Source organism: Rhinopithecus bieti, unplaced genomic scaffold, assembly GCF_001698545.2.
Source record: "Rhinopithecus bieti isolate Rb0 unplaced genomic scaffold, ASM169854v2 scaffold_32955, whole genome shotgun sequence".
NCBI lineage: Eukaryota > Metazoa > Chordata > Mammalia > Primates > Cercopithecidae > Rhinopithecus > Rhinopithecus bieti.
The window spans coordinates 2,074,671-2,100,977 of record NW_016814423.1 but is presented as its reverse complement, the minus strand read 5'-3'; the positions used below and the strand labels follow the sequence as shown (position 1 = coordinate 2,100,977).

Here is a 26,307-nt window from a genome sequence, read left to right as displayed (position 1 = left end):
CTCCTTCGTCCCTCGCCGCCAGCGAGGGAGGCTCTGCATGCCCACGTCCACTGCACAGCCGAGGAAACTGCGACTCGCGGAGGTGCCGGGCACGCGGCGGGAAGCAGCGGTGCTCGCGCCCAGCAGTCAGCTCTAGTGTCGCCGAGGACACCGCGTGGGCCGGGTTGTCAGGGCGCGCGGGCGACAGGCGAGTAAATATTTGGGGCTGTAACCCGGGCTCCGGCGACTCCTCGTCACTGCGGTTCCAGGGAGGGCGCGTGGCGAGGGCGGTGCCTGGGGGCAGGGGCCTCCTTGGAGGGCGGCGGAGACAGACCCATCGCCTCGGCTCCGCAGCCCCACCCCGGCCCCGCCTCCGCCCGGGCCGCCAGAGGCTATAAGATCTAGGAGCCGGAGCCGGCCGGAGGTTTGGCGTGGATCGTGCTGGGAGCGGCGCGGCTGGAGCGCAGCGCCGAAGGGACTAACGGGGCGGGAGTGTGCGGGACAGCGAGCCCCGGAGTAGCCCAGGCTGCCGCCTCGCAGGACCCAAGGCCACGCACGCCGGGCCCCGCTGAGCCGCCTCATGAAGCCGCCCGCGGCGCAGGGCAGTCCCGCGGCCGCCGCGGCCGCAGGTGAGTGCGGGTTCCGGGGTCCCCTTAAAGTCCCGGCTGTGCAGATGGCGGGTGAGAAAGGAGGCGCCCCGTGTCGTCCCTTTACACCCGCCACCCTTCCATCCTCCCCGGCGGGACCCTGTCCCCGGTCGTCCAGCGCGGGCGGCTGCAGCCTCCTTCCCGGCCCGGGCTGGCCCCCATGTCCCACCTTCCCGCCACCACCAGCTCCGCGCGCGCCGGGGGTTGGGGCAAGCGTGGGGAGGAGTCTGGTCGCGACCCTGGGCCTGGCGGAGGCTCCGTTTTCTTGTCTGTGAAACGGACTTGTTAATAGAACACACTTCGGGGATGGTGGAGAAGACTACAAGGTAACAGCGACTGCGTGGCTGTCACTTGGCAGAGGCGCCAAGTGTCAGTTATCTTCGGGAACCGTGGAGGCCCCTCCTGGCCCTGGGAGGTGGTCTCGCTGCCCCCCTGACTTCCGTGCACTGAGTCCCCGGTCCTGCCCGCAGCCCCGGCCCTGGACTCGGCGGCCGCGGAGGACCTGTCGGACGCGCTGTGCGAGTTTGACGCTGTGCTGGCCGACTTCGCGTCGCCCTTCCACGAGCGCCACTTCCACTACGAGGAGCACCTGGAGCGCATGAAGCGGCGCAGCAGCGCCAGCGTCAGCGACAGCAGCGGCTTCAGCGACTCGGAGAGTAAGTGCAGCCCCCGCTAGGATGGCGCCGGGATCTCCCAGTTCCCAGCACCTGGCCCGCGAAGGTTGCGGCCTCAGTTTTCTTGTCTGTAAACTGAGGAATGGTGTCCAGGAACCTAGTCCTGAAGCTCAAAGCAGTAGGCCGAGCAGTGGCGGGGCCCCTGACGATAATCACGGGAAAGGTTGGTCCACCTGCCGTCCACAGGTGTGTCACCAGGCAGGCGAGTTTAAGCAGCTTGTCCCGACTGAGCCAGACAGGACTCCCTGGACCTGCACCAGGCCTTTCCACAGTTTCCCTCTTCTTCTCCTTTCCCGTGCCTCTCCCCTCTCAGCTGTAACTTTGCAGATGTGGAATAGGTGCCAGTGGAATGAGGGGGCACAGTGGGGACATGGGAGGGCGCAGAACGGAAACATTCATGAAACCAGGAAGGGTTTCATAAGCCCAAACTGCTGTTCCTGGGATTTATGAAATAACTGTTTGCATTTTCATCTGGCCCTGAGCTCTCAGACTTGTTGCTCCATTGCATGCAGTTATGAAAATCTTTGGCACTGCTGAGTTCAAGTATTTTTCAGCCAGGTCCTCCACCAGGCTGGAGGGGGAGCCAGAGAGCACATGGGCATGAAGGTGCTTCCTGGTGACCTTTCTCACAATGGAGACTACCCCAGGGTCTCTTTGTCCTGAACAACTTTGTCAACAACAAAACAACAACAACGAGACAGCTTTTCCCAGGAGCTCACATGTCCTGGGAGGATTCAAACAGCAAATTAGGTGCCTTTTTAGTATTACATGATTGTTGGTTTCAAATCCAGAATTACTTACTGTTTTTCAAAGTGCAAAGTCAATTTTATTTTATTTTATTTTGTTTTATTTTATTTTATTTTTCTTTTTGAGACGGAGTCTCGCTCTGACCCCTGTCACCCAGGCTGGAGTGCAGTGGGCGGATCTCAGCTCACTGCAAGCTCCGCCTCCCGGGTTTAGGCCATTCTCCTGCCTCAGCCTCCGCAGTAGCTGGGACTACAGGCGCCCGCCACCTCGCTGGCTAGTTTTTTGTATTTTTTTAGTAGAGACGGGTTTCACCGTGGTTAGCCAGGATGGTCTCGATCTCCTTGACCTGGTGATCCGCCCGTCTCGCCTCCCAAAGGTGCTGGATTACAGGCTTGAGCCACCGCGCCCGGCCAAAGTGCAAAGTCAATTTTAAACTCTTCCGTGTTACTCTTCAAACTTTAATCCCTAGATGGGTTACAGGCATGAATGTCACTCCTTTTGCTGCCCTTGACTGAGGACGTGAAAGTGATGGCCTTTCCTTGTGATTCTCTTATTTTGAAACCTGGAACTCTTCCTTGTTCCCGGGCTAAGATTCGGGGCTAGACTTGAATGTGAGCTACCCTTCTGCAAAGGGATAAGTGCACTCACCACCCTGGTCAGGGTTTGACTCAGAATGCTGAGTTCCAGCTTGAGTTTCCTTGGCAGCATTGCCAGAGAGTTAGACCAAGCTGCAGCTTTTGAGGTGAAAGGGGATGGAAGAAAGTACTGTTACTTTTCCACTTAGAATTTTTGGACTTTGTTCCTAATGAACAGGTTCATTTTCAATTTCAAAGCGAAGTGTTTACATTTTGGAAATTTGTCTCAATTCCTAAGGCCAAACTTAAATATGTCTCCTTTTACTGGGGCATGGAGCAAGTTATTCATCAAATACAGATTCTCCCATGGAAAAGAAAGCTGGGACAGTGTGTCACTGCAGCTCTGTGGCAAAGAACAGCTCCTTTCTAAGCAACAGCTTCACTCTGCTAGAATAGGTCTGAGAGTGCCCATTCATGGCTGATTGCAACTTCCACTGAGTGAGATTTCAGATCTAGGATCTGTTTTCAGATGCCTTAAAGAGAAGGCATAGAAACACGTTCTTAGCAGTTGCAGGGGAGATAGTTAGGATAGTTTGTAGTTTTGCTTAAGTTATATGTGTTTATTTTGTTTTCTGCTTTTGTTGTTACCTGTAGTTTGGTGGTTAGAGAAGTGATGGGAAGAATATAAAGAAAGCTCAGATGACATTTGTCTTTGCTTTAAATGTGTAGTTTTTCTCTCACAAGGCTGGTTAGAAATATTGTTGGCAGAAGCTGTGTGTATCTAAATGGTAATTTCTTAAGGAAGCATAATATGTGTATCTTAATTGCTGCCAAGAATTGAGCACAGACATTTGTTATACTCGTCTGTTTAATGCTCTTCTGTGGAAGAGAATGCTTAAGAGAGGTAGATACTACTGAAATTTAGCTCATCAAGAGGGAGACAAACCAGGATAATGATAATAACAGCAGCTCACTTTTAGCAAATCCTTGCTATGAGGATGATGATGATTTATTAGCTAGAATGGGAACCATGTCTTCACGAATAGACTGAAGTCCTTTTGAGCCCAGATCACATGCCTGTTTGTCAATGATGGCCGTTTGTGAAGGTGTCTCTCTGAGGCGGTGGTCATCTGGCAGGGTGAGTGGAGCCTAGTTTGAGCCTTGTCAAAACCCTGGATGATGAGTGGGATTTAGTTTCTCTAGCTGTGAAATTGAAAGGATGCTATTTAATAGTGCTATTAGGTAGAAAATATTTGCTCTGTTGAATGCTTGCAAAATATCATTACAATGTACATGCTGTGCTATACCACATAGATACATTGGAGCCAGTGTCTCGCATGAAAATATTTTGGATGAAGCTGTAAACCAATGTTACCTCTGTTTTTTTGCTCTAGTTTTTACAGCTCTGTCTGAAGGTGCACCAACCTTACAAGGAAGATCAAACAGTAATCGTGTTCTTTGAAGAATACTTCTTCCTTCTCATTAAAAAAAAATTTAGGTTGCTTACACTCAAAGGCAAAAAATAGCCATTCCCTCTACCGAAAGAAACAAGTTACTCAGATAGGAAAGAAAAACAGATATTTAATAAGGAAATACTCCTTCCCGTTCCCACTTTGAGGGAGGCATCTTAAGATGTGAAGAGGACCGAAATAACAATTACAGTATAACTTCACGTGGGTGGAGGGTGTGTGGAATTCAAATGTAGTTGATCAAAATAGAGTTGTTACTTTCCTTTAGACTTGATTCCAACATGTAAAAAAAATCAGGCACTTTAGTGGGAGTAATTTTAACTTCAGCAGTAAAAGGGTAATGCAATTAAGAGTTAGGGTAGTGTTTCTCAAACCTCATCCTCAGAGGTCCTTTAGAAATTGACTACCTTTGGTTTGAATTTATTTTTAGAAATATATCTTCTTTTCAGTATTTTTAAAACTGTAAAAGGTACACCATGATTTCTCAAATGTGTTAAATGAAATTTTAACTCATTATGTTTCAAGTTTTAACCAGTGTGTTGACTTTGTAAGACATTTATGATATTAACTTAAACTTTAAAAGGTGGTATGCACTTATATCTTTTATGTATTGGGGTTTCACATAATTTTTCCTTTGAAGGGGGAAGTGTTTTGCTGCTCAGTAAAAAAGGTCTGAAGTCTACTGTGTATGCTAGGGTTATTATGATATTGTAGGACCATTTAGGGAATGAGGAACTGGCTTCCTTAGCATCAGCAAGACTTAGAACACCTGCATATCTTTGCCTAGACTATTCTGGCCTGGCCCTGGGAGAGGGGACCTTGTGGGCCCTGGAGAACCAGCATGACAGTTGGCTTATGTGGCTTAGAAGTCACTGAGGCTAGAACCTGAACTTGTTCAAGCCATGAGAGAATAAGGCCAGTGAGGAGCTTTCAGGGTTCCCTGGTACTGTGTTAGCAATTCCGCATGGGTGACAGGTCTTGTGATGCTTGGCAAGGCACATAGAGGGACGGCGCGGTCCCAGAAAGGGAGCTGGGACAACGGTGGAGTAGCTGAGGAAAGAGGCTCTTCCTTATTTTGCCCCACTTTGGCGAGGCTATCAGAATTTCGATTTTCGGGAGGAGAATTCAACCCACAGTCCCAGCCATTCCCTGTGGCAAAAGGGAGGCAGGTCCAAAGCTTTCTTTTTCTCAGTTAATTACTATAGTTTGCTTGCTTTAAACGTGTGGGAGTGTGGGATCCTTCTATATTTACAGGAGCCTTGGGCAAGGTTTACTGTCTGTGGTTTTACTTCCCTCTGGAGCAGCACGTGGACATGCGCTAACCCTAAATTACCTTTCTCCCAACCCCCGAGCTAAAAAAACACACCTACCTTTTAAACAAGCCTCTATTTTGCAGCAGAGTTTCTCCAACTCTGTTAGTTGTATATTTCATATGCTTTCCTTTCTTTTGATGGTGCCTTAGAAAACATGGTCCCAGAATTTGAGGTTCCTGGCTTCAGTACACTAAGTGGATTTGCCAGGGATGTTTCTAATGGGAATTTGAGATACATGTGAGGTGGTGCTTCAGAGCTGATTGAAACCAATGTTGTAAGGCCCTCAAATATCCAGCCTTACCACCTGCCAGGGTTCCCCAAATCATCACTGTTCTAGGTCTCTCGAAACTCTATTAATAGCAACACCTGATACCCACACGGGGCAGTAATACATGAATATGTGATCAGCCAGCAACACATTGCTGTCATTTAATCAGACTAACTGGCTATTATTTTTGTAAGGAATAGAGTTCCAGGGGAGAGAAAAGAATGGGATGTCAGGCCTTGCCTACCTTGAAATCTGTCTAGGCGCCTTGCGTGAGATTTTGCCCATTGTATGTTCCTAATAAAACTCTGTGGAAAGAAATTTTATTGGTTAAGGGTAAAGAGAAGTCTAGAGCTTGGGGTACCTCTGTGTGTTGAGGGTTTGTTCTTGGGAGGTTTGTTCTAGGATGCCACCGAAGAGAAAGTTCTCTTAAGAATTTTACTGCTCTCTCTCAAGAAGAGGGAGAATCTTGATTCTGTTTATTCTCTGCGATTACCTTTTCTGTCTCAGGAGTGCTATTCTTCACTTTGCTAGGAACTTTAGGATTAAATCATTAAATCTGCAGGCATTATACACAGATTATTACGTTATTCTTCTTCTAACAAGGAAGAAACGGAGTGACTCGTACAGGGTCATGCAGTTTTCATGTGGCCTCTAGACACCCACTTGCCAGTGGCATAGACGCTAGATGCCCACTCGCCAGTGGTATAGCTTTGGGGCCTTGAGGGCTCTCTTATTTTCTGTGCCATACATGATGTGTAGATAATCATCACAGGGTGCACCTCAGCTGCAGCAGGTTTGGCTCAAGGATGCTGGCGGTCGGCTTCCTCTTGGTGGTTGAAGGTTGAACATTTCAGAACTTGGAGGTGGGTCTGTTCCAGATTGTACACCTCATGGAAAGGGAGTGAAGTCATGGTGTGGCAATGAGCCGGGGCGTGAGCTAATGTGTGTGTGTGTGTGTGTCAAGTGGGGTGGGGGGGGTGTGTGGGCAGGGCGGGGGCGGCAGGAGAAGTGAGCGTAGCTATGCTGTGCTGCCATCCATGCCTCCGTGTGCATGTGTTTCTATATAAATAGATATTGTAACTAGTACTTTTCCCCTCTTCCTCCCTCACTGTGGGAGTGGCTGTCAGTTTTGTCTGTATATTTTCTCAGTTTGGGAAAAACGCTCACGTCAAGAAGGCATTTCGTCTGTGAACCTAAAGGATCAGAGGACAGCCCTGGCAATATTCTGGATCTACGGCTCATTCTCTACAGATTCTCTCCAGGCCCCATGAGTTATGCTGAGTTTTTCCCTGAATCTTTGCTGGATTCCTTTTTTCCCCTGCTACCATCCTCTTTTGTAATGGCCTTTCCATATCTAGGTTGTTCCTTCTCCCACCATTCAACAGTGTTTGACCTCCTTGCCTGTGAGGTGCACAAATTGTGGTGTCTTTCTCCCCCTGCAGAGGAGTGTACGTGGATGGAAACTTGCTGGAGAGTTGGGGCAGAAAAGAGCTGAAGTTCAAAGTCAGGGAAGGGCCTGTGGTGCACGCCGGGTGGGTGGAGTGAGCGGTGGCGTGTGGAAAGTTGCTCTCCTAGGCCAGCTGCTTGTGGGAGATAGAGAGTGGAGGTGTGGTCCCTGCCATCTGGGCCAGCCAGTCTCTGGGCCAGGGATGGGGGTGAAGCTCTCAGGTATCCTTCAGAGCCACAGATAACGTGCCAAGGGCCTCGTATTTTCTGGCTCGGAGTCTAAGCACGAGGTCTGCCTCCTCAGGACCCTTTGTGGTTTTCTCGCCCCTAAATCTTGCCTCATCTTCTCCTCATGAGTTTCTCAGGCTTCATTTGTGGTAATTCTCCTGTGACTGCATGGTGAAAACAGTAAGGCTCCCTTGCAGGTCTGCAGTGGGTGTGGCCAGCTTCCTGTGTGTAGGGGAAAGGCCTTCCCTTGGGAGAATTGGAGAGCTCCTTTGGAGGTGGGTTTGGTTGAGGGATCCAGCAGGAGGGCTTCCCAAGAAAGGTTCCACAGCGTCTAAGGGTCCTAAGAAATAGTAGCAGGAACACCACAAAAAAGTGTCCCGTGGTCAGGTACACCGGGGAAATGGGGCTGGTTTTGTTTAACCACAGGTCTTTTCAGGATGTTGGAAGTGGGCGTACCCACGGGAATGACCACGGGAATTGGTTAAGGGTAAAGAGAAGTCTAGAGCTTGGGGTACCTCTATGTTGAGGGTTTGTTCTTGGGAGGTTTGTTCTAGGATGCCACCGAAGAGAAAGTTCTCTTAAGAATTGTTGGTGTTTCTCAGGGGTACTTGACACACAGCCCTTGGAGGATCAGTATTCTGAGGAATGTGTTTTTGGGGAAATGTAGGTTTCAGGGTCCAGGGTTTTGGATCTGAGTCCATGTTCATTCCTCAAAGCCCAGTGATGGTGCTCGTTTCAGGTGAGCTGGGCTGGACCTCTGAAGGAAGCAAAGATTGTGAGGGTTGCTCTCAAGGGTCTTCTGGGCATGTTTGGAAAAGTGGACAAGATGGCAGTGTCAGCGCAAAAAGAGCAGGGGGCAGGTAGGCCCCTGGGCAGGAGAGGGTCGGGGGAAAGGGAGCCAGGAGAGGCACCTGAGAAGTTGTGGCGGCCTCTTAGGGACAAAGCTGAATTTCCCTGAGACCAGAAACCTCTTCTTCCAAAACCCTCATCCTTTTGTACTGGGCCTATCTCTTGTCACTTAAGCAAATTCCTTTTCAGTTAACGGGACCAAAAGAGATGTTTTGCCTCCTCCTGAGCTGGAGGTAATTGGCTTAAAGTGGAAGAATCCCGAGGAAGCGGGGACCTGGTCAGGCCCCCATCATTCCCCTGCCCTCTCACACCTGAAGAGCCACTTCTCTGCTCCAACTGCGGCTGGCTTTGTGTTTTGTTTTAACCAGGAAGGCTGTTCCCCGTGACCTCAGGGGCCACATCCTGCTTCTGCTGCCTGCCTTGCCTTTGCACCCTTTGAGTCAGTGCTGCTCAGCCAGCAGCCCCTTTCTGAGTCACAGCCACACAACTGGGCCAACTGTGGGTTGATTTCCTTCCCCGTAGCAGGACTTAGAGAATCTCAGAACTTTAGAGCTAGAAGTGCCTTTAAGGATTATTTAGTCCACCTTCCCTTTCTGTTGATAAGTAAGCTAGGCCCAGAGATACCATCTTGTTCAAAGGCACCCTAGTACTTAGTAGTTGACTAGATGGTCCCCTTGACTCCCAGCTCAGCCTTGAACTTCTGGGGCCTCATCTTGCTGTCGTTCAAGTCTTTGAAGGTAGGAGAATAGAGGGAGCCATGACATCACTCCAAGTGTCTAATAGATGAACTTCCAGGAGAAGATGTCTTTATCTTTGACCTTCTGGCTTATCTGAAGAGTACAGACTCTTAGGAAAACCTCTCTTAAGTAAAAGAGAGGATTATTAAATTATAGGATAGCAAGACAGCAAAGATCTCTCTTGAGCAGGGAAAGAGGATTAAGTCATGGGATACCGGATGTTTGTATTTTAGGAGGCTCAGAGGGCAGAAGGGACATATTTCACATGAGATGATTCCTTTTGCCTAAAATCCTTACCCTCTCACCCCCACCATCAACCAAGCACTGGTCATGATGATCCTATCACCCCCTTCCTGTATTAGGGAGCAAGGGCCTTTGGTGTACTTGATTGGACACACTCACACACACACACTCTCACGCTCACATACACTCACACGCACACTCACTCATGCACACACACGCACACTCACACACTCTCACACGCTCTCACGCACACACACTCTCACTCTCACACACTGTCTCACACAGACTCTCTCACACACACCCCCTCACTCACACACACTTTCATGCACACTCACACGCATACTTTCTCTCACACACAAACACTCTCACACACACACAAACACACTCCCCTGTCTTGAATCATTTTGGGGGCATAAACATAAAACCTGGAAATCAACCTGTTTTCTTTTCTTTCTTTCTTTTTTTGTTTTGAGACAGAGTCTCACTCTGTCGCCCAGGCTGGAGTGCAATGGTGATCTTGGCTCACTGCAACCTCCACCTTCCGGGTTCAAGCGAGTCTGCTGCCTGAACCTCCTGAGTAGCAGGGGCTGCAGGCGCACACCTTCATGCCTGGCTAGTTTTTGTATTTTTAGTAGAGAGGGGTTTCACCATGTTGGCCAGGCTGGGTCTTGAACTCCTGATCTCTGGTGATTCACCTGCTTCAGTCTCCCAAAGTGCTGAGATTACAGTCATGAGCCACCACGCCTGGCTGTTTTCTTTACTATAGATTTGCAGCTTTGGCTTATTTTGAAGACAAATTGTTGGTTATCAATAGACCATAAAGTGATAAGTCTATAGTCTCATGAGTACTATTTCTAATGAGTACATTTTCCTTCCTGAAAGGTGCAGATTCACTTTATAGGAACAGCTTCAGCTTCAGTGATGAAAAACTGAATTCTCCAACAGACTCTACCCCAGCTCTTCTCTCTCCTGCTGTCACTCCTCAGAAAGGTAAGGTCATTAGTTGGAATTGGAGTTTTCTGCTTTTTTATTCCTCTCCCCTTCTCAATCCCTTCTCTGTCCCTTTTATGCCTAAACGATCTTTCTCAAATGTACAAAACAAGTAGGTAAGACTAATATCTTAATACTGTAGAGTATAAAGTGGAAATTTTATTCTCAGGATTTTAATCAGTGTGAACGTGAAATCAGATAATTTGGGGCAGAAAACCTGAAGTCACAGGGAGAAAGAAAACTTGGAGACCAGACTGTTCTCTCTCATGTGATGTAATCAAGACTGTGCAAATGACAGTGTTTCTTAGGAGTCTCCTCTCAGACTTGCTGGTTCTAGAATTTAAAACTCAGCAGTTTGCCTTTGCAGATAGTAGGATTCTTTTTATTGCATTAATTATTTAACCAGTCGTTTCAGATGACCAATTTAGCAATTAAATGGAGTTGTCATTATGAGATAAGCTATGATCTAACATGATTTAAAATAACAGCTCCAGCCTGTCTCTACTGTGGTATTAATAGACCAAAAATGTCTTTAAAGATGCATGAGCAGTTTCTTATTTTTTGGAACTGGTAAAATGTCTTCAGCTAGAGAGCTGAATGTTCTATTACATTGGACAAGTGCCTTTTTGAAAACAAAAGGAGTTTTTTTCCTTAAGAAAAGTTATACTTGCTGAAAATAGTTGCAGAATGCAATAAAATGGAACATAGTTAAAAGAAATGACAATTCCATCACTCTTTTCACTTTGGCAGTAAGACAGGACTTCCCTCTTTTTTCAAAAGAGGCATTTTAAAATTCCCTTCTCAACATAGCAACGTTAGCATCCACTGGGAATTCTGCCACTATCCAGCTCTCAGTCTGTAATGGATCTGTTGAATTCAGAGACAGAGCAGTCTAGAAAGTGGCTTAAAACATGCTCAGATTTGTTACCTGATCCTCAAGAGGTAGGAATTAAAGAGGCGGAAAAAAGCCCCTAGTGGGCCGCGCACGGTGGCTCAAGCCTGTAATCCCAGCACTTTGGGAGGCCGAGACGGGCGGATCACGAGGTCAGGGAATCGAGACCATCCTGGCTAATACGGTGAAACCCTGTCTCTACTTAAAATACAAAAAACTAGCCGGGTGACGAGGCGGGCGCCTGTAGTCCCAGCTACTCGGGAGGCTGAGGCAGGAGAGTGGCGTGAACCCGGGAGGCGGAGCTTGCAGGGGGCGGAATCCGGCCACTGCACTCCAGCCTGGGGGGCAAAGCAAGACCCCGTCTCAAAAAAAAAAAAAGCCCCTAGTGGCAAATTGACTTAAAAAGCTAAGAACAATTAGCCATTTGTAGCCAGCAGTGTTAATGAATAAAACTATCCAGTACTGCATTTCAGGGAAGGCGTGAATGATGTGATGAACTCTACAGAAATAAAGTCAGCTATATGAAAAAAATCTGTACATCTCAGGCTCTAGAGAGAACCAAATCGGAATGAGGACTCGTTACCTTGTGTGGGCACCTGGAGGGGGTGAGGCTGTCCTGGAACCAGAAGCCTCACGGTGCCTTCCCGGTACCATTTGGATAAGAAACAGTGAATTCTTCATTCATTTCATACTGGAGGGACTCTGAGGGCTGCAGCGTTGCCTTGAGGGGACGGCACAAGCATGAATGCATCAGAAGGCTAGTGCCGCCAGAGTGACACAATCCAGGTGTCCGCTCTGCACGGTGCTATGCTTACTGAATTTTTTGACTAATAACTCATATTCTACACAATACAAAAACCAAACTCTTTTTATCTTCCCTTCCTGCTCCTCACTCTCCTGCAAACATTTAAGACAGTGAAGGAAGATTCCTCTTCCAGGTGATGGAGAAGGGGGTGGGATGGTTGGAGAGGGTGGTGATGAACTAAACAAAGAAACACTGAGGCTAGTCTTCAGGATCAGTTTTCTGAGTTTACTGTATCAAAACACTGGAGCACACACTTAGGATTGGCCCAGGACACTCTTCAATAAAGTCTCTGAAGATAAGGAGGTAGATGTAAAATAGAAATAATCCATTCTATAACCCTGGACGTTCCCACATCCTGGAAAACTCAATATGAAGTCATCAGCTGTCTTTGTTACGGAAACTGAACTCTCTCTCTCTCCCCTGTTTCACAGCCAAATTAGGAGACACAAAAGAGCTAGAAGACTTCATTGCTGATCTTGACAGAACTTTAGCAAGTAAGTACATGTCTGATATTAAAAACAAAAAAACAAACAAAAAACTAACAGACACTTCTGATAAAGTGTTGTAATGTTAACCAGCTTGCCCTGGGGCAGAAAGTTGCATCCGAAGCCTTCTTTAGGTTTAGAAACAGGACTTTAGGCTGGACGCAGTGACTCACGCCTGTAATCCCAGCACTTTGGGAGGCCGAGGCGGGTGGATCACCTGAGGTCAGGAGTTCAAGGCCAGCCTGGCCAACATGGTGAAACCCCGTCTCTACTAAAAAATACAAAAGTTAGCTGGGCATGGTGGCACGTGCCTGTAGTCCCAGCTACTCGGGAGGCTGAGGCAGGAGAATCGCTTGAACCCGGGAGGCAGAGGTTGCAGTGAGCCGAGATTGCACCACTGCACTCCAGCCTGGCGACAGAGTGAGACTCTCAGAAAAAAAAAATAATAATAAATAAAAATAAAATAATAATAATAATACACAGGACTCTAGTGGCTAGGAATGAAATTCTGGGATAAACTTGTGTTAAAGTAGACCATGTGCGTTTCCAAACAGAACAGGTCACCAGCAAACAGTGGCATTTTGTTTGAGAAATGGAGAGTGAGCAAGACTGGAGCATTACCATCATGATGGCCTGTCAGGCTTTTCAGAGAAGAAATGAACTGATTAACCACAAGTGCATTACTCCAACAAGCCAAAAGGGTTCCATCCCATGGGCCAGGGTAATTTTCCAGGTTAGATCTAGGGTTTGGGTGAAATCTAACTTTAAGAGGTGGGTGCCAAAAGAGAGAATTGGCTTGAGGGGCCTTTCACCAGAGACCCACGCCAGTGACTGAAAGACCTGGATTAGGTATGCATACTTGCAAGCATCCTATTTGGGAATTACACTAATGGTTACCCGTTTTGTGTGACCACAAATGTTGAGAACTGAAGACATCAAATTATAACTGCACTAGAGGGGCCCAGAAGAAGGGACCCTCACAATCTATCTACACACTCCATTTGCAGAGGATAAGATTGCAAGAGCCAGGAGGACCAACTCCAGCTTCTGGGATGGAAGGTTCAGCAACTCTACTGTGGGGGGTCCTGTTTAGTCACAGAATGGGCTGGGAGAATTTTGTCCCAGCCTCTTAATTTTCCAGTGGAAGGGTTGATTTTCTGTGAGAAGTATTTAATGCTATTCTTTGCTAAAGAGCTGGGTAAACTCTGAAAAATTAAATCCAAAGCTGGTTACTTAAAAATAACTATGTTCTTAACGCTCTTGCAGACAAACCTAAATATCAGATAGAAAGTCCTTGTATCATCTCTATTTGCTTGAAGATTTTACTGCCTCTTTTCTTAGGTACAGCACCATCTTACATCAGAAGACCAGGGCCTGTTTTGACAGGGATTATTATAATTGTAGCATAATTTGTGTTAGACCCATGTAACAAGCCTGTGTACTTCATGGAAATTGCAGTGGGTTGCCCAGTCATTCCAGTTAATCAAACACTCATCATGTGGGAAGCCTGGCATTGAGTTTGGTTCTTTGATGCTTGTGTGAGACAGTGTGATGTGGTTAAGCATAGGAACTGTAAGCCTCTGAGTGGATAACCTTACCTATCTCTCATTTACAGGTATGTGAAACAAGAAGAAGTTCTCGGTCCTTTCATCATAAGGGAGAAGCTTCAGAAAGCTCGGAGGACCTGCTAAAATCAGCTACTAGAATCTGCTGCCAGAGGGGACGAAGACGTGCACTCAACCTTCCACCAGGCCACTCTCAGGCTCACCTTAAAAGCAGCCCTCGATCACATCTCTGGGCAATTCAGACAGTGAAACTGACTTTGTTTACCTGCCTGCAGCGTATTAGAACAGACGATCCATGCTAATATTGTATTTTCTCTTAAAACATAGCTTTCCTGTAATTTAAAGCGCTTTTATGAAAATATTTGTAATTAATTATATATAGTTGGAAATAGCAGTAAGCTTTCCCATTATAATATATTTTTGTATACAAATAAAATTTGAACTAGAGTCTGCTTCCTTTTCTTCTTTATTTTTTAAAATATATTTCCATTCAAATAATATTCTAGTGGGAGTAACATGCTTCTTGATTCCTTCGCAAGGCCCCTGGGTGCTCTCTGATTGCACTAGACAAGATGACAGTAAATTTAAAGTGTTCCTTTAGCTCATTTAGTGCTTGGGAAGGAAATGCTGGCAGACGGCTGCTGGGAAATTTTAATTTGAGGATTGTGATTTCGTTGGAAGTTAGGTTTCTATTCTGTCTCTGCCCTCCTTCTCGTATCTTGGCACCATTGCAGGTGGCATGGACTCTTTCTCTGAATTAAGGGAAATACCAGTTGTTCTTACAATCCAGGACTTAAATAGGAGGGAAAGTTGAGATAGCTGGAAGACTTGAAAATGATGGTGCTTTTGTAAGATCTGTGTGTGGAGGAAGATTGATGGTGCTGGTCTTGATGGAATGTCCAGCCAACCTCAGGTGTGAAGTGTTTGACGGGTAGGCTTTGCACATAGAAGCCACTGACCCCTTCTCCCACTTGCCTTTGTGGGGGCTGGAGAGAGGCATAAAAATAAGAAAGCTCATAATTTTCTTATCTATGCTTCTCTGTCTTTAAAACCTCCTCTAAAATATCGCATTATTTCTTTTTTTTTTTTTTTTTTTTTTTTTTTTTGGACGGAAGTTTGCTCTGTCGCCCAGGCTGGAGTTGCAGGTGGCCCAGGATCTCAGCTCACTGCAAGCTCCGCGCCCGGGTTTCACGCCTATTCTCCTGCTCAGGCCTCCGAGTAGGCTGGGGACTACAGGCGCCGCCAGGTCGCCCGCTAGTTTTTTGGTATTTTTGTGAGAGACGGAGGTTTCACCATGTTGCCAGGATCTGGTGCTCGCTCTGACTCGTGATCTGCCTCGTTCGGCCTCCCCAACAAGTGGGCTGGGCATTACAGGCTTGTTTGAGCCACCGCGCCCGGCCGGGCATTACTTTCATAATCAGAATAAAGTTATTTTAAAACTCAAAATCCCTAGATTCCTAAAGTACATAAATCCAAAACATAACTACTCATAATCTTACCTGTATCTTCAAAAGCTAACTACTATATTTGATCGGTTTTTTAGGGAATCGGGAAACTAAATTGCATTTTTTTAACTTTTTTCTTTTCCTCAAGCTTCCGGGAAAGCTTTTGGGTTGAACTTAAATATTTCTTTTTCAAAAAAATGAGACCTAATTAACATACTGTATCACCCAGTTCAGTGGTTTTTAGCATATTCACAGGTACTGCAGCCGTCACCACTATCTACTTCTCTGTCTCCATGAGCTTGTCTATTCTGGACCTTTCATATAAATGGAATATGTAATCTTTTGTGTCTGGCTTCTTTCACTTAGCATAGTATTTTCAAAGTTCATCCATGAGTAGCATGAATCAGTACTTCATTTCTTTTCACGGTCAAATCATATTCCACTGTGTGGACATGCCACAATTTGTTTATCCATTCATTGGTTGGTGAAGATTTGGGTTGTTTCCACTTTTTAGTTAACTAATAATATTGTTATGAATACCCATGTATTAGTTTTTGTGTGGACATATGTTTTCATTTCTCTTGGGTATATAACTTGGAGTGGAATTCCTGGGTCTTATGTTAACTCTGTTTAACTCTTTGAGAAACTGTCAAACTGTTTTCCAAAGCAGTTTGGAAAACCATTTTACGTTCCCACTAGCAATGTATGAGGATTCCAGTTTCTCTATATCCTTGCCAACTTGTTCTTGTCTCCCTTGTCATTCTAGCAGGTGGGAAGTGGTATCGTGTTGTGGTTTTGTTTTGCATTTCTTTTTTTTTTTGAGACAGAGTCTCACTCTGTTGCACAGGCTGGAGTGCAGTGGCGCGATCTCGGCTCACTGCAAGCTCTGCCTCCCGGGTTCAAGCGATTCTCCTGCCTCAGCCTCCCGAGTAGCTGGGACTACAGGCACCCCTCAGCCTCCCGAGTAGCTGGGACTACAGGCACCCCTCAGCCTCCTGAGTAGCTGGGACTACAGGCGCCACCACCACGCCTGGCTAATTTTTTTGTATTTTTAGTAGAGATGGGGTTTCACCGTGTTAGCGAGGATGGTCTCGATTTCCTGACTTTGTGATCCGCCCTCCTCGGCCTCCCAAAATGCTGAGATTACAGGTGTGAGCCACCGCGCCCGGCCTACGTTGCATTTCTGTGACTAATGATGTCTTTTCATGTGCTTACTGACCATTTATATATCTTCTTTGGAGAAATGTCTATTCAAATCCTTTGCCCATTTTAAAATTAGGATGTCTTTTTCACTTTTTTTATTTTTGTGGGTACATAGTAGGTGTATGTATTTATGGGGCACATAAGATGTTTTGATATGGGCATGTGATGTGTAATAATCACGTCATGGAAAATGGGGTGTCCACCCCCTCAAGCATTTATCCTTTGTGTCACAATCCAATTACACAATTTTAGTTATTTTCGAATGTACAGTTAAATTGTTATTGACTATAGTCACCCTGTCGTGCTATCAAATACTAGGCCTTATTCATTCATTCCAACTATTTTTTGTGCTCGTTCCCATGCCTATCTCCCCCCGACCTCCTACTACCCTTCCCAGCCTCTGGTAACCAAGCTTCTACTCTATAATTCCATGGGTTTAACTGTTGACTTTTATATCCCACAAATAAGTGAGAACATGCAATGTTTGTCTTTCTGTGCCTGGCTTATTTCACTTAACATAATGACCTCCAGTTCAATCCATGTTGTTGCAAATGACTGAATCTCATTCTTATGACTGAATAGTACTCCAGCGTGTATAAGTACCACATTTTCTTCATCCATGCATCTGTTGAGGGACATTTAGGTTGCTTCCAAATCTTGGCTATTATGAATAGAGCTGCAACAAATATGGGAGTCCAGATACCTCTTTGATATACTGATTTCCTTTTTTAGGGGGTATATACCCAGCAGTGGGATTGCTGGAACATATGGTAGGCTCTATTTTTAGTTTTCTGTGGAATCTCCAAACTGCTCTTCATAGTGGCTGTAGTAATTTACATTCCCACTAACAGTGTACGAGGATTTTCTTTTCTCTACATCCTTGCCAGCATCTGTCATTACTTGTCTTTTGGATATAAGCCATTTCAACTGGGGTAGGATGATATCTCATTGTAGTTTTGATTTGCATTTCTCTAATCAATGATGTAGAGCATCTTTTCATATGTCCGTTTGCCATCTGTTTGTGTTCTTTTGAGAAATGTCTATTTCAATCTTTTGCCCATTTTTAAATCAGATTATTAAATTTTTTTCCTATAGAGTTGTTTGAGCTCCTTATATGTTCTGACTATTAATCTGTTGTCAGATGGGTAATTTGCAAATATTTTCTCCTATTCTGTGGGCTGTCTCTTCACTTTATTGTTTCATTTGCTATGCAGAAGCTTTTTCACTTGATGTGACCCCATCTAGTCCATTTTTGCTTTAGTTGCCTGTGCTTGTGGGGTATTACTCAAGAAATCTTTGCCCAGACTGATGTCTTTGAGAGTTTCTCCAATGTTTTCTTTTTGTAGTTTCATAGTTTGAGGTCTGTGTATGTTCTTGCCACTTTTGTTGAGAATGAGTTTACTGTAGGCGTGTGGATTTGGTTCTAGGTTCTCTGTTCTGTTCCATTGCTCTGTGTCTGTTTTTATGCCAGGACCACGCTGTTTTGGTTATTTTATTTTATTTTATTTTTTTATTTTTTTTTTGAGATGGAGTCTCGCTCTGTCACCCAGGCTGGAGTGCGGTGGCGCGATCTCGGCTCACTGCAAGCTCCGCCTCCCGGGTTTACACCATTCTCCTGCCTCAGCCTCCTGAGTAGCTGGGACTACAGGCGCCCACCACCTCGCCAGGCTAGTTTTTTGCATTTTTTAGTAGAGACGGGGTTTCACTGTGTTAGCCAGGATGGTCTCGATCTCCTGACCTCGTGATCTGCCCGTCTCGGCCTCCCAAAGTGCTGGGATTACAGGCTTGAGCCACCGCGCCTGGCCCGCTGTTTTGGTTATTATAGCCCTGTAGTATAATTTGAAGTCAGGTAATGTGACTCCTCCAGTTTTGTTCTTTTTTTAATTTTTTTTATTATACTTTAAGTTCTGCGGTACATGTGCAGAACGTGAAGTTTTGTTACATAGGTATATGTGTGCCATGGTGGTTTGCTGCACCCATCAACTCGTCACCTACATTAGGTATTTCTCCTAATGTTATCCTTCCCCTAAACCCCCACCCCCCAACAGGCCCTGGTGTGTGATGTTCCCCTCCCTATGTCCATGTGTTCTCATTGTTCAGCTCCCATTTATGAGTGAGAACATGTGGTGCTTGGTTTTCTGTTCTTGTGATAGTTTGCTGAGAATGATGGTTTCCAGCTTCATCCATGTCCCTGCAAAGGACATGAACTCATCCTTTTTTATGACTGCATAGTATTCTACAGTGTATATGTGCCACATTTTCTTTATCCAGTCTATTACTGATGGACATTTGGGTTGGTTCCAAGTCTTTGCTATTGTGAACAGTGCTGCAATAAACATACATGTGCTTGTGTCTTTATAGTAGAATGATTTATAATCTAACTGAATCCAGCAGCACATCAATAAGCTTATCTACCATGATCAAGTTGGTTTCATACCTGGGATGCAAGGCTGGTTCAACATATGCAAATCAATAAACGTAATCCATTACATAAACAAAACGAATGACAAAAACCACGATTATCTCAATAGCTGCAGAAAAGGCCTTCAACAAAATTCAACACCCCTTCATGCTAAAAACTCTCAATAAACTAGATATTGATGGAGCATATCTCAAAATAATAAGAGCTATTTACGACAAACCCACAGTCAATATCATACTGAATGGACAAAAGCTGGAAACATTCCCTTTGAAAACCAGTACAAGACAAGGATACCCTCTCTCACCACTCCTATTCAACATAGTATTGGAAGTTCTGGCCGGGGCAATCAGGCAAGAGAAAGAAATAAAGGGTATTCAAATAGGAAGAGAGGAAGTCAAATTGTTTCTGTTTGCAGATGACATGATTGTATATTTAGAAAACCCCGTCGTCTCAGCCCAAAATCTCCTTAAGCTGATAAGCAACTTCAGCAAAGTCTCAGGATACAAAATCAATGTGCAAAAATCACAAACATTTCTATCCACCAATAATAGACAGAGAGCCAAATCATGAGTGAACTCCCATTCACAATTGCCACAAAGAGAATAAAGTATCTGGGAATACAACTTACAAGGGATGTGATGAATGATCTTTCTAATGTGTTGCTGAATTCAGTTTGCTAGTATTTTATTGAGGGTTTTTGCATCAATTTTCATCAGAGACATTGGTAGTTTTCTTTTTTGTTGATGTGTCGTTGTCTGGTTTTGGTATCAGGGTCACACTGGCCTCACAGAATGAGTTTGGAAGTATTCCCTCCTCCTCTATTTTTCAGAATAGTTTGAGTAGGATTGGTATTAGTTCTTCTTAAAACTAATAGAGTTCAGCAGTGAAGCCATTGGGTCCTGGGCTTTTCTTAATTGAGAGACTTTTTATTATAGCTTTGATATTGTTACTTGTTATTGGTCTGTTTGCATTTTGGATTTCTTCATGGTTCAATCTTTGTAGGTTGTGTACGTCTAGGAATTTGTCTATTTCTTCTAGATTTTCCAATTTATTGATATGTAGTTGCTCATAGTAGCCACTAAAGATCCTTTGAATTTCTGCAATATCAGTCATAATGTCTCCTTTTTCATTCTCTGATTTTATTTATTTGGATCTTCTCTCTTTTCTAATTAGTTACTTTAGCTAAAGGCTTGTCTATTTTGTTTAACTTTTCAAAAAAAAACTTTTCATTTCATTGATATTTTGTATTGTTTTCTTCATTTCAATTTTATTTATTTCTGCTCTGGTCTTTATTATTTCTTTTCTTCTACTAATTTTGGGTTTGGATTGTTCTTGCTTTTTTTGTTCTTTAAGACGCACTGTGGCCAGGCATGGTGGCTCACATCTGTAATCTCAGTACTTTCGGAGGCCAAGGTGGGTGGATCACCTGAGGTCAGGAGTTGGAGACCAATCTGCCCAACATGGCGAAACTCCATCTCTACTGAAAACACNCCCCCCCCACCCGGGGGAAAAGGGGGACCCCCCCCCAACAAAAAAAAAAAAAAAAAAAAAAAAAAGATGCATTGTTAGATTATTTATTTGGTTTTTCCTCTTTTTTGATGTAGGCACTTACAACTATAAAATTCCTTCTTAGTACTGCTTTTGCTGTATCCCATAGGTTTTGGTATGTTATGTTTCCATTATCATTTGTTTCAAGAAAATTTTCAATTTCCTTCTTAATTTCTTTATTAACCCACTGGTCATTCAGCACATATTGTTTAATCTCCATTTATTTGTATAGTTTTCAAAATTCTCTTATTGATTTCTAGTTTTATTCCATTGTGGTCAGAGAAGATGGTTGATGTCATTTCAATTTTTTAAATGTTTTAAGACTTGTTTTGTGACCTAACATATGGCCTATCCTTGAGAATGATCCATGTGCTGAGGAAAAGAATGTGTATTCTGTAGCCATTGGATGAAATGTTCTGTAACTATCTATTAGATCCATTTCTTGTATAGTGCAGATTAAGTCCAATGTTTCTTTATTAATTTTCTATCTGCAAGATCTGTCTAATGCTGAAAGTGGGAGTGTTGAAGTCTCCAGCTATTATCGTATTGGAGTCTATCTCTCTCTTCAGCTTTAATAATTTTTGCTTTATATATCTGGGTGCTCCAGTGTTGGGTGCATATATATTTAAAATTGGTATATCTTCTTGCTGAATTGACCCCTTTATCATTATATTGTGTCATTCTTTGTCTCTTCTTATAGTTTTTGTCTTGAAATCTATTTGTCTGATATTAGTATAGCTACTCCTTCTGGTTTGGTTTTTTTTGGGGGGGGGGGTTTCCATTGGCATGGAATATCTTTTTCCATCCCTTTATTTTCAGTCTTTGTGTGTCTTTATATGTGAAGTGTGTTTCCTGTAGGCAACAGATAAATGGCTCTTGGTTTCTCATCCATTCAACCAGTCTATGTCTTTTGATTGGAGAGTTTAGTTCATTTACAATCAATGTTACTGTTTTTTGTTTGTTTGTTTGTTTGTTTGTTTGTTTTTGAGACAGAGTTTTGCTCTTGTCACCCAGGCTGGAGTACAATGGTGTGATCTCAGCTCACTATAATCTCTGCCTCCTGTGTTCAAGTGATTCTCTAGCCTCAGCCTCCTAAGTAGCTGAGATTACAGGCACCCACTACTACAGCTGGCTAATTTTTTTTGTATTTTTAGTAGAGATGAGTTTTCACGATGTTGACCAGGCTGGTCTCAAACTCCTGATCTCAGGTGATCCACTGGCCTTGGCCTCCCAAAGTGCTGGGATTATAGGCATAAGTCACTGCACCTGGCCAACAATCAATGTTACTACTGATAAGTGAGGACTTCTGCCATTTTGTCCCTTGTTTTCTGGTTGTTTTGTGGCCTTCTCTTCTGTCCTTTCTTTCCTACCTGTCTTCATTTTAGTGAAGGTAATTTTCTCTGGTGATGTGATTTAGTTTCTTGCTTTTTATATTTTGTGCTTATGTTGTATGGATTTTAGTGTGAGGTTACCTTGAGGCTTGCAAACACTATCTTATAACCCATTATTTTAAGTGGATAACAACTTAAAACTGTTTGCATAAGCAAACAAGCAAGCAAAAAGAAAACTAATAAAGATGCTATGCCTTAACTTTGTCCCTCCACTTTTAAACTTTTGTTGTTGCTGCTTATCTTTTTGTATTGTCCATGTCTTGAAAAGTTGTTGTAATTATTATTTTTGATTGGTTCATTCTTTAGTCTTTCTACTTAAGAGTAGCTTACACATCATAATTACAGTGTTATAATATACTGTGTTTTTCTGTGTTCTTACCAGTGAGTTTTGTACCTTTGGATTATTTCTTATTGCTCATTAATGTCCTTTTATTTCTGATTGAAGTCCTCCCTTTAGCATTTCTTGTAGGACAGTTCTGTTGTTGATAAAATTGCTCAGCTTTTGTTTGGGAAAGTCTTTTATTTCTCTTTCAGGTTTGAAGGATAATTTTGCTGGATATACTATTCTAGGGTAAAAGTTTTTTCCTTCAGTGCTTTAAATATGTCATGCCATTCTCTCCTGGCCCATAAAATTTCCACTGAAAAATCTGCTGCCAGACATGTTGGAATTCCATTGTATGTGATTTGTTTCTTTTCTCTTGCTGCTTTTAGCATCCTTTCTTTATCCTTGACCTTTGGGAGTTTGATTATCAAATGCCTTGAGGTAGTCTTCTTTGGGTTATATCTGTTTGGTGTTCTGTAACCTTCTTATACGTGGATATTGATATCTTTCTCTAGGTTTTGGAAATTCTCTGTTATTATCACTTTGAATAGATTTTCTTCCCCTCTTTCTATCTCCTCTCTAAGGACAATACCTCTTAGATTTGCTCTTTAGAGGCTATTTTCTAGATCGTGTAGGCCTGCTTCATTCTTTTTTATTCTTTTTCATTTTGTCTCCTCTGACTGCGTTTTCAAATAGCTTGTTTCATTGTTTTAATTCTTTTTTATTCTGTCTCCTCTGACTGTATATTTTCAAATAGGCTGTCTTCAAGTTCACTAATTCTTTTTTCTGCTTGATCAATTCTGCTACTAAAAGACTCTGATGTATTATTCAGTATGCCAACTGCATTTTTTAACTCCAGAATTTCTGCTTGATTCTTTTTAATTATTTCAATCTCTTATTAAATTTATCTGATAGAATTCTGAATTCCTTCTCTGTGTCATCTTGAATTTCTTTGAGTTTGCTCAAAACAGCTATTATGAATTCTCTGTCTGAAAGGTTGCATATCTCTGTTTCTCCAGGATTGGTCCCTAGTGCCTTGTTTAGTTCATTTGGTGAGGTCATGTTTTCCTAGGTTGTGTTAATAGTTGTAGAAGTTTGTCTGTTTCTGGGCATTGAAGAGGTAGGTATGTATTGTAGTCTTTATGGTCTGTGCCTGTTTGTACCTATCCTTTTTGGCAAGGTTTTCCAGATATTCAAAAAGACTTGAGTGTTATAATCTAAGCTGTATCTGCTTTAGGGAAGACGCCAAGCCCAGTAATGTGGTGATTCTTCCAGACTCATAGAGGTACCACCTTGATAGTCTTGGACAAGATCTGGAAGAATTATCTGGATTACCAGGCAGAGACTCTTGTTCTTTTCCCTTACTCTCCAAAAAAATGGAGTCTCTCTCTTTCTCTCTGTTCTGAGCCACCTGGAGCTAGGAGTGGAGTGACACAAGCACCCCTGTGGCCACCACCCCTACGACTGCTCTGGGTCAGACCTGAAGCTAGCATGGCACTGGGTCTTGTCTCAGGCCTGCTGTAACCACTCCCTCTCTACTGCCTATGTTAGTTCAAAGCCTGGGGGTTTTACCATCAGCAGGTGGCAAAGCCAGCCAGGCCTGTGTCCTTCCCTTCAGGGCAGCAAATTCCCCCAGGCACTGGGTGGGTCCAGAGGTACCTTCTGGGAGCCAGGGACTAGAGGCAAAAACCTTAGAAGTCTACCTGGTGTTCTATTGTACTGTCACTGAGCAAGCACTCACACCACAAGACATAGTCCTTCCCACTCTTCCCTCTCCATTCCAAAGGTAGAGGAGCCTCACTCCATGACCACTGCCATCTCAGGCCCACATGGAGTACTGCCAGACTACTGCTGATGTTCCCTTAAGGTTCAAAGCCGCCTGAGTCAGCTCGTGGTGAATGCTGCCTGGCCTAGGACTCACCTTTCAGAGGAGTGGACCCTCTAGACAGGTCCAGAAATGCCATCCCACAGCCAAGTCCTAGAATAGGCAGCCCGAAGAGCCTGCTTGGTTCTCTACCCCACCGTGACTGAGCTGATATCTAAGTTGCAAGACAAAGTTCCCTTTGCTTTTTCCTCCACTTTTCTCAAGCAGGAGTCTTGCCCCATAGCCACTAGAGCTGGGAAAGTGCTGAGTCTCACCTGAATCCAGCAAGACTCAGTGTCTCACCCAAGGCCCTCAACCTGGTACCTGGGTATCACTGCTGGGGTTATTCAGGACCTAAGGGCTCTTTAGTTAGCAGGTGATGAATCTTGCTAGGACTGAGTCTTTTCCTTCAAGGCTGCAGATTTTCTTTTGGGTCAAGGTGTGGCTAGAAATGTCCAGGGGCTCGGGCCTGGAACGGGGGCCTCATGACTCTGACCAGTGCCCTATCCTGCTGTGGCTGAGCTGGTATCCAAGATGAAAGACAAAGTCTTCCCCCACTCTTCCATCTCCTCTCCTCAAGCAAAAGGAAGGGGTCACTTTTGGAGCCATGAGCTATGCAACCTGGGGTGGGTGGGGTGTGATGCCAGCACTCCCTTAGACACCCCAACTGATGTCTCAGAAGGTCACATGCTTCCCCTGGTCCACTGTTTCTGGGCCCAGTTCATCCCAGGAGTTGCCCAGGTGTTGCAATCCTTGTGGCCTAGACTGCCTTTCAAGTGTATACGGGGCTCCAGAGTACTTTAGTCCAAGGTGATGAGGCTTGTGGGAACTCAAGTTTGTACTGCTGGGATTCCCCTCTGTCTAGGGTTTAAATATTCCCTCTGTGGGCAGATACCAGCTTAGTTTGGTCTGGTTTTGCTTTCTCTTATAACAAGGGTAGCACTGAATTCAATGCCTCACAATTGCTGGTTTTAGTGTCTCTCTCAGAGATGTGAAGTTAAAACCAGGTACTGTGAGAGTTCACTTGATTTTTGGGTCTTTCAAAGGTGCTTTTCTTTGTGTAGATAGTTGTTAAATTGGTGTCCTTGTGGGAAGTGATGGTCTGTGGAGCTTTCTCTTCCATGTTGCTCCACCTCTCCCTAGGCTGTCTTTTTACTGTTTAGTTGTAGGAGCTTTCTTTTTTCTTTTTTTCTTGTGAGACGGTCTCACTCTGTCACCCAGGTTGGGGTGCAGTGGTGCCATCACGGCTCACTGCAGCCTCAGACCTCCTAGGCTCAAGTGATCCTCCCGAGTAGCTGGAACTACAGGTGCATGCCACCATGCCCGCCTAATTTTTGTATTTTTTGTAGAGACAAAATTTTGCCTTATTGTCCAAGCTGGTTTCTAACTCTTGGACTCAAGCAATCCACTTGCCTCAGCCTCCCAAAGTACTGGTATTACAGGCATGAGCCACTGTTCCTGGCTAAGTTGTAGGAGTTTACAATATATTCTGGATACAAGTTCCTTACCAGATATATAATTTGCAAATATTTTCTCATATTTTATTGGTTTTCATCACTTTTTTGTTCTTTGAAACATAAAAGTTTTAAATTTTGGTGAAGACTAATTTTTTTTGTTGTTGTTGCTTGTGCTTTTGGTATCATATCTAACAAACCATTACCTGATCCAAGGTCACAAAGGGTTACTCCTATGTTTTATGAGTTTTATAGTTTTAGCTTTTATATTAGGTCATTGATGTACTTTGTGTTAATTTTTATATATGGTGTGAGATGAGGTCTAACTTGGTTCTTTTGCATGTGAATATCCAGTTATCATAGAACTATTTGTTAAAAAGATAATTTTCCACACTGAACTGTATTGGTACCTTTGTTGAAAATCAATAGACTCTTCATAGGTTTATTTAGGGATTCTTAATTCTATTCTGTGGATCTATATGTCTATCCTTATTCCAATACCACGGTCTTGATTTCCATAGCTTTGTAGCAAGGTTGAAATTGGAAGTGTGAGTCTTTCAACTTTATTCTTCTTTTGCAAGATTATTTTGGCTGTTCTGGGTCCCTGCATTTCCATATACATTTTACTTATTTATTTTATTTGATTTTTGTAGAGATAGTGGTCTTGCTTTGTTGCCTAGGTTGGTCTCAAACTCCTGGCCTTGAGCGACCCTCCCACCTTGGCCTCCCAAAGTGTTGGGATTAAA

The 26,307-nt window shown here is 44.1% G+C and overlaps 1 protein-coding gene across 1 annotated transcript; it reads left to right on the top strand.

Annotated features, from left to right (window-relative positions):
• The first annotated feature begins 262 nt into the window (after positions 1-262).
• On the top strand, positions 263-14,359 carry RGCC (regulator of cell cycle). The gene is made up of 5 exons (XM_017850198.1): positions 263-608; positions 1,097-1,282; positions 10,058-10,165; positions 12,294-12,356; positions 13,963-14,359. Exons 1-5 carry the CDS (start codon positions 560-562, stop codon positions 13,968-13,970), a joined length of 414 nt encoding a protein of 137 aa, XP_017705687.1. The 5' UTR covers positions 263-559; the 3' UTR covers positions 13,971-14,359.
• Positions 14,360-26,307: the final 11,948 nt, after the last annotated feature.